Genomic DNA, 8,740 nt, shown 5'->3' on the forward strand with positions numbered 1-8,740 from the left:
CTTAAAGGTCGGCCCATTACTCGACCCGCAAATCTGATATTTTAACGGGTCAGGTACCCGACCCGCAAAATTGGAAAAATTCAAAATTACCCGGCGGGTCAACTGGTCGGGTATTTTTTAACATCCCTAAGTGTGGGTGTCTCGAAGGGGATGATCCAGTGTGGGCAGGGGGCTTTTGCGAGCTGCCAATAAGGACATCAACATCAGTGCTCGCTGGAGATCCTGCGGCTTGATCTGATGGCCTGGTAGGGGACTCCATGGCCTGGTCGCGGGCTGTGTCTGCAGGTCGCGGGGGGGGGGGGGGGGGGGGGGGGGGGGGGGTTCACGGACCTCACTGCCTCCCCCTCAATTCTCTCTGCCTCCTTGTTTCTCACCGTTGCTTCCCCCGTACTACTCCCTACCTCCCTCTCACTCACAGTCTCCTCACTGCCCCCCGCACTCGCACTCTCCCTTTCAAATTTCACGCCCCACTCATCATCACTCACCCCCGCTTCCACAAAATGGTCATCACTTACTCTTTTCTCATCAAGTATAAGGGTTATGTAGGGGTATTTGGTTTCATGAAATTAAACATCCCTTGACACAAAAATTTCCCGAGTTTCCAAGTCATGCACCTTCCATCTCTTCTTCCCAAAAGGATATCCTATAAACACACATTTCCGGCTACGGCTAGCAAATTTGTCACCTTTACTCCTTTGATTATACGCATAGCATAAGCACCCAAACACCCTAATATGCTCATATGTAGGTTGTTTGTCAAATAATATTTCAATGGGGGTTTTAAAATTAAGCAATCGAGATGGGGTTCTATAGATCAAATGATAAGCGGCTTCCACACAATCCCCCCCAAAATTTTAAAGGTAAATTTGCTTAAAATTGTAAAGCCCTAGCAACATTCAAGATATGTTGATGTTTTCTCTCAACACGCCCATTTTGTTGAGGCGTGCCCACACATGAAGTCTCAAAAATGATTCCATTTGTAAAAAAATACTCTTTCAAGGAATTAAATTCCGTAGCATTATCACTACGAACAACTTTAATTTCTTAAGAGAATTGACGTCGAACAATAGCAACTAAATTAAGAAACATATACTCAACTTCCGTTTTATTTCTCATTAAATAAATTCACACACCCCTAGAATAATCATCTACGATAGTGAAAAAATAGTGAGCACCACAAGACGATGGAGTCTTGTACGGGCCCCATTAATCTAAGTGAACTAGCTCGAAAATTCTAATAGCTTTATTTTGATTCAAAGGAAAATTACTCCTATGTTGTTTTGTCCGAGGGCATACATCACATGAATTAAATTTATTTCACAATATTTATCTTTCCTAATACACACTAAATCCACCTCACCCCAACCCGCAACCATCACTAGTCAACCCCTGCAACCACCCTCAATCCACCTCCAACTCATGTACCACCGCATATCACCCCCACCCACGCACCTCTAACACCACAAACCACCTAATTAACAGCAACCATATATCAACCCTCAAAACCAACCCCGACCCATGACCAAAAACCCACCTTCAAACCACCCACAATCACTAACCCACCCCCCAAAACAATCGCGAACTTACCCCATCAAAGATCTCCTATCTTCTTCTTCTTAGTATTAACCACACCCACCCTATAAAAACAAAACCACCAACCCAATAACCAGTGGCGGACCCAGGAATTTCCGACTGGTGAGTCACAATCGATAACCAAATATGTAAAAAAAATTTTTACCAAACAACCAAATTTTTGGGAATGAAAATTTATCCAACAATGCCTCTTACAACTAAGTTGATGAACAAATTTAGCATTATAAATCGAATCCACATTAAAAGAGGCAGTAAAATACCTTGATAGTAAGTAACAGAATAATAGCAAGAATAAGAGATGGTTAGATGGAGAAGAGTACCTGCTAAATGGGGAGGAAATGAAACACATTGGTACTTCCCGGAAGTTCATATGAGTAGGAGTCACAGACCTTGACGGTTACAGTTTCACCGGTGACCAACACTTGGAACTTGTAAAATATGACTTCGATGGTAAAAACAGCAGTCCGGGAATATATTGGTGTCCAACCAGCAAAGCACAAAATATTGTGGCCCAAATGAAGCATTGCATCGAAATTAAAAGTTTCGGCATTCATATTAACATTGTCCTTAAAGCACGAATCCCACCAGACTTTCAACCATATTTTCTTGGTTATATGAAAAGCACAAAGAAGAGATGGAACTTTATGGCAGTGAAAATATATGACCCCATTAACAACAGCAGCAGCATGAGCCCAAAGATGGAAATCAGAGGTGAGACATTCCCATGTCCCAATAGCATCAGCACAAGGATCGGGAGTGAAAGCATAGAGGGAAGGCGACGAAAGGGGACCACCATAGAGGCGCATAAGAATGCGTTTGTTGGAAGGGTCGGGAAGTACAGGAACAGACACACTACAACCAGCAAGGCTTTGAGGGATAGGGAGAGAGCGAATTGACTTACAGTGGCCAAGGGCACCACATTCAAGAACCTGGGGCGCAAGGCAAACAGATCCAAAGTTGTAAATATTGCCAAGAAAGCTAACATAGTTGGGAGAAGTGTTATCCTCAAAGAAGACAGGAGCTGGACACCACACTGGAGCCTCATCAGACATGTCAAGACATGAACCGCCGGAGTAGAATGTGTGGTTGGAAGAGGAAGACTCATTAGATGATTGGACGACAGATAATCGCGCTCCTCCCACTCCCACTAAGTAGATAAATTTATTCAAAGATGACACCATGGCAGATGAAAAGAACTTAGCCATGATAATTGAAGGAAAGCAAGAACGAGTTAATATATTGTGCTTCAGATCCACCGAGTGAAATTCTGCACGAGTGTGATATAATTGAGTACCACCTTGTAGTCTTTCCGAAGGCAAGCGTTCATCGCTCCATGCCAGCATCACAATTCTTTTTTCCTCTCTTTCGGCTTCGGATGTGCTACTCTGCTCTCTCTCTATCCCCATATCCCTACACACAAAAGCGGCTAATCAAACAAACTAGGAACTTCTAATACCATGGATAGAGATTGTTTTCCTCCAATAAATAACTAGGATTTACCCGTAGAAAATCCGATTAAACACCCGGGTGTATATCTCAAGATATAGTAATGTAAAAATAACAAACATGAATGGAATTTGTGTTTATCAGTTGTCTACATTAGCAAAAGTAATTCCAGCGACATGATAATGGTCAGAGCCTAGAATGTTGAAAAAAAAAAATATAGATTTTCTTATAAACCGCAATAAACTAGAATAAGATTAACATTATAAAAAGCCATTATACCAATCATCATCAACTATTAGACTGCAAAGATAAGATTAAGAATCTGCCATATGTCAAATTAGATCCGTGTGATCATTAATTAGAAAAACAAATGTTAAAGCTTGGAAAATAATTACATCATAAAAGATAGTGTTCGACTACCCCTCAATTTCCCCCATTAAGAAAATTGAGAACCAATTAGCCCAAAGAATAGCTGAATAGATAAATCTATAATTACTCACCCAATCATATATACACAAGGAGAAAATTAAATAAAAACCTAGAAACTTACAAAAGAATCACAGCAAGTGCTATTCAGCAACCCAGCGAAGAGGAAGATGAAGCGAAGAGGAACTGAGGAAGATGCGATTATGCGAAGAGGAAGATGAAGCGAAGAGGAACTGAGGAAGAGGCGAACTGGCGAAGTGGGCTAGGGCTAACTCAGAAGTTAGAAATTTTATTTTTATTTTTTTTTTAAAAAAAAAAAACTTAAAATTTTTTTTGGGCCCTGGTGAGTCATTTGACCCACCAGGCACAAGGCCCAGTCCGCCACTGCCAATAACCCACCCCCACCACATTGTCGTAATCCTAACCATTCACCTAATAACCCAACTCCACACCGTTTAAACCCCTAAACTAGTTAAAAGCCACTCTAACAACCCATATTCTCAAAACCTAGAACACCTAACCTAAAATAGCTTAAATCTAAAAGATTTCCAAAAAAAGTGATAAGTGAGGAGGAGCGGTGATAGCAAGAAGGTAACTTCGTGAGGGTGCTGGTGATAGTATGGTGGTGGCAGTGGTGGTTGATGTGATAGAAAAAAATATAAGAAAGATAGGTGGTGGTAATGGCTAATAAGGAGGAGGATAGAATAAATAATAAGTGGTATTGATTGTGGTTTTTGTCGTCACTGGGAATGAGGCTGGAAAGAGAAGGTGGGTTAGATTTTAAAACTTTTAACTAGCCATATGTCCCGTATTGTTTATAGTTTTTTTTTTTTTTTTTTTTTTTTTTTTTTTTTTTTTTGAAAAGGACAGATTTTTTTATAGGTATACAATATAAATGTTAATTTTATAATATGTTTTTATTGAAAAATAAGTAATTTATAAAGGAGAAGAAGGGGTGAAAATTGAATGTAATTATAGAACATATTTAATTTAAGCAAAGTGAACCAAACAACATCCATACATGTTTTGATTTAAAGCTATTTTTTTAATTTTTTTTTTAAATATGAGAAAGGGGAATAAAAAAAAGAAAGGTTAAATGATGAATTAACATGTGACATTGGTGAAAAAATTAATTTACATGTTGCATAATGAGGACGATAGTTTGTGTTTTTAAATACTAAGTATAGATAGATATAGATAGACTAGTTTTGGACCTGTTTAATGCACGAGCTTATTATATGTAAAATTTATAAAGATTTGTCAAGCTTACATAACGTTCGAAAATGATGTTATTAGATAATAATTAATTGTTTGAGGCTCTGAGCAACATCTATACTCTCTCCGTGTTTTTTTAAGTGTTACACTTTGACCAACACATAATTTTAGGCAATTTATTTGAATTAAATAAAATAAGCGGTAAGTGGGGTAGTTGGAGTATTAAAAAATTGTAAAACAAAGATAGTGGGGTTTATAGTTTATTGAAAAATAATAAATGTGAGAGGAAATATATAATTAAAAAAAAATAGTGGTGAGTTTAGGTGGGGACCATGAGAAGAGAGATATATAATATTAGGAAATTCTACAATGTAACCCGCTATTTAGAATTTCTACGTTGTGCCTTTACTTTTTAAAACTTCTATATAGTAACCCGCAAGTTCATTTAGTGACTATATAGTAACCTTGCCATTATCTCACTGTTAATTAATTCCGTTAGTGGGGCCCACTCTCCAATTTTAAATATTTTTGCGCGTTGTAAAATACTAAAATGTTACATTAAAGGCTTTGGAGGCTATTTTGATCTAAAGGGACTAAATTTGTACTGTACTTTAAAGATTATAGTTTAGAATTTCAGATTAAATACGTCAAAATCGCCATCCATTTTAATGGGCCAAACTTGAAACCTCTCAAATTCCATTATCTACATTACAATGGCAAATCTAAAGGAAACCATTCCAATTGGAATCTACTTTGTTAAATGATATCTATGACATGTTGGAGATATTCTAGTGTATCTAGAATTATCTTATTGTGATATTATTGTGCATAATTTAGGAAACATATCTTATGAAAAGATATGACAGAATATTGAGGATATTATTATCCTAAGTGTTATATATTCATGTATTGTGATATTTGTGATGAATGAGAATTACAGAAAGTATTCTTTGATGTTTTGTGCTTAGTTTAACATGGTATCAAGAGCAGGTTAAATTTTGGGACCGTTCATAAAAAATTTCCCCCCTACCGGTGGGTTAGAAATTAAACCCACCGGTGGGATGATCCTTTAGCAAAAATTACCAAATTTTTTTTTTAGTTTATTCCGCTGTGCAAGTTAGTGTTGGTGCAGAGTTTGAGTTGATGACTTGATGTATACATTACATCATGCGTGGCTTTTCTAAGCATTGAGTTGATGACTTGATGTATACATTACATCATGCGTGGCTTTTCTAAGCATTGAGATCAAAATAAAGTTCTTGGTGTGTCTTTGACTCTCAAAGATGAAAAAAAAAAAAAAATCGGCTCTCTTGTGTCGTGAGACAAGATATAATTGGTTCTCCTTGTGCCGTGAGACAAGGTTTGTGAGTTGATTCGAGCATAATTTTGCTCCTTTGGATTTGAGTGTGGTTTACTCTGAAAGACCAATAAGAAATTTGAGTGTGGTTTACTCTAAAAGACCAATAAGAAATTTGAGTATGGTTTTACTCTGACAAACCAATATTTGATTGGAGCTCGGTTTTGCTCTGGAAAAACCAAAAATTGTTATATTTGCAGGTTCGAAAAGAATGACGTTCCCGTTTGATTGATGACTGATGAGTTCGAGAAGATGAACGTTCTCATCATTGAAAAAGAAGAGACAAAAAAAAAATTAAAGGCGACATCACCAAAGAGTGCATCTTGACTTCAACAAAAGAAGAATTTCCAATCGCAACGTTCGTGTTACTGCCGTTACGATTGCGGGAGGGTGTTAGAGATATCGGAAAATATATGTGTCATAGATATCATTTAAGAGAATAATATATTTAATTAGGATATTTATGTTAAGATATTATTTTGAGAATATATCTTTAGGGTTTATGGTTAGACGTATATCTTTTAGGAAGATTGTTTCCTATCTTATGAGCTTAGGTTTTGTATAAATACTCAACCTGTTCTTGAATAATAATCAAGTCATTCCATTCTCTCTTCTCCCTATTTTGTCATGGTATCAAGAGCCAATTAAGGTTTAAATTTTTTTTCGTGCGTTTGATTTACATAATCAACGTTCGTTTGCTGTGAGTTCTTGAGTCTGTGCATCGAGTTCTTGGTCCAAATTAATTTTTTTTTAATTCTTTCCTGTGAGTCGAGAGCAATGACAGGAGGTAGCGGCTCCGGAGATGGTGGAAAAATTAAGGTGGGCATGATTTATCACCTTGGTTCGAGTGATGGACCTGGGAATATTATCACTCCGATACAACTACGGGGTGAAAATTATGATGAATGGGCGAGGGCTATTCGAACCTCGTTGAAGGCTAAGCGCAAGTACGGGTTTTTTGATGGAAGCATCAAGAAACCATCGGATCAAGAGAAACTGGAGGATTGGGAGGCTATTCATTCAATGTTAGTCTCGTGGATTACTAATACGTTGGACCCTTCGGTAAGGGCAACGATTGGTGAATATGATGATGCTCATCTCTTGTGGAACAATTTGAAGAACCGCTTCTGTGTGGTTAGTGGCACACGAATTTGCCAATTAAAGATGTCCTTGGGTGATTGTAAACAAGGAAAAACTGATTCCGTCGCGGCGTATTTTGGTCGCATTTCCAAGATATGGGATGAACTAAAAACGTACATCACCATTCCAGTGTGTTCGTGTGGCTCGTGTAAGTGTAACATTGTGGCTCAAGTTGAAAAATTGAGGCAGGAGGATTTCCTACACCAATTTTTAATCGGCTTGGATGAGGCTTATGGCTCGCTTAGGGGCCAACTTTTGGCTCAGGACTCGTTACCCACAGTTGATAAAGCTTATCAACAATTAATACAAGCTGAGCGTTTGAAAGGCGGGGAGGTGCGTGACAATCCTATGGCCTTCAAGGTCGATACACCCGCCAAATCTCAGCGTGCAACGGGTGGCTCGGATAGGGTGTGCAATCATTGCAACCGCATCGGTCATAATGAGTCGGATTGCTACCAACTCAACGGCTATCCATCATGGTGGGGGGATCGTCCTCGTGGAGGTAGGGGTAGAGGCCGAGGTGACGCGGGTTCTAGCAAAGGAGCTGGCAGAACAGGGGGTCGCGGTGCAGCAGCCGGCCAACAAGTTCGAGCCAACAAAACTGTTGGGCAACCATCTTCTAACTCCACTCAAGGCGGAGGTGCTACGGCAACTGATGGAGCTGCTCTCGTGGGTGTTTCTCCTACCCAAATTCAGCAACTTATTGATCATTTGAACAATATAAAACCAAAATTACAGGGTAAGGATCATCAAGGTTGGATCGTTGATACCGGCGCATCCAATCATGTGACTTGTGATTTGAATTTGATGACGAATGTGACTAATGTTCAACATTGTCCGGTTGGTCTTCCGGATGGAAAGAGGGCTAATGCGTCCAAGATTGGCACTGTTACTTTACAAGGGGGATTGAATATTACTAACGTTTTACTTGTACCCCAATTGAATTGCAATTTGATTTCTGCGACTCAATTATGTGATGAATTGAATTGCACTCTACAATTTACTGACAAAATTTGTGTTATACAGGACCTAACGACGAGGAAGGTGATTGGAGCGGGTGAACGCGTGGATGGACTTTATTATTTCCGTGGTGTTCCTGAGGTTGAAGGCTAGACTTGTCATATTCGGTAATCATCAGGTTGAAGGCCTAGATTAGAACGAGACATTTGCTCTCGTGGCAAAGATGGTGATTGTTAGAACATTTCTTGCAGTCGCGACAGTGAAGAATTGGGAGGTTCATCAAATGGACGTTCATAATGCCTTTTTACATGGTGACTTGGAGGAAGAGGTATATATGAAAATTCCCCCTGGCTTTGATAAAAATAATTCTGGAAAAGTGTGCAGGATGAAGAAGTCATTGTATGGCTTCAAGCAAGCTCCTCGGTGTTGGTTTGCAAAACTGACAACGGCTCTGAAGAAGTATGGTTTTAAACAATCATACTATGATTATTCCCTTTTTACTCTGACGAGAGGGACTATGCAACTTAATGTGTTGGTATATGTCGATGATTTAATTGTTGCAGGGAATGATAAGTCTACTTTATTGTCATTCAAAACATATTT

At 38.8% G+C, this 8,740-nt stretch overlaps 2 protein-coding genes across 2 annotated transcripts; one reads left to right on the forward strand and one right to left on the reverse strand.

Annotated features, from left to right (window-relative positions):
- Positions 1-1,720: 1,720 nt before the first annotated feature.
- Positions 1,721-3,789, reverse strand: LOC110710740. The gene is made up of 2 exons (XM_021889079.1): positions 3,590-3,789; positions 1,721-3,003 (listed from the first exon to the last, which is right to left on the reverse strand). Exon 2 carries the CDS (start codon positions 2,997-2,999, stop codon positions 1,917-1,919), a length of 1,083 nt encoding a protein of 360 aa, XP_021744771.1. The 5' UTR covers positions 3,000-3,003; positions 3,590-3,789; the 3' UTR covers positions 1,721-1,916.
- Positions 3,790-6,814: 3,025 nt separating this feature from the next.
- On the forward strand, positions 6,815-8,290 carry LOC110710836. The gene has a single exon (XM_021889176.1). The coding sequence runs from the start codon at positions 6,815-6,817 to the stop codon at positions 8,288-8,290; it is 1,476 nt and encodes a 491-aa protein (XP_021744868.1).
- The last annotated feature ends 450 nt before the right edge of the window (positions 8,291-8,740 follow it).

Source organism: Chenopodium quinoa, unplaced genomic scaffold, assembly GCF_001683475.1.
Source record: "Chenopodium quinoa cultivar QQ74 unplaced genomic scaffold, ASM168347v1, whole genome shotgun sequence".
NCBI lineage: Eukaryota > Viridiplantae > Streptophyta > Magnoliopsida > Caryophyllales > Amaranthaceae > Chenopodium > Chenopodium quinoa.

Bases quoted from the DNA above. Each gene is read 5' to 3' on its own strand.
- LOC110710740 (XM_021889079.1), bottom strand. From the start codon at position 2,999: ATGGGGATAGAGAGAGAGCAGAGTAGCACATCCGAAGCCGAAAGAGAG.
- LOC110710836 (XM_021889176.1), top strand. From the start codon at position 6,815: ATGACAGGAGGTAGCGGCTCCGGAGATGGTGGAAAAATTAAGGTGGGC.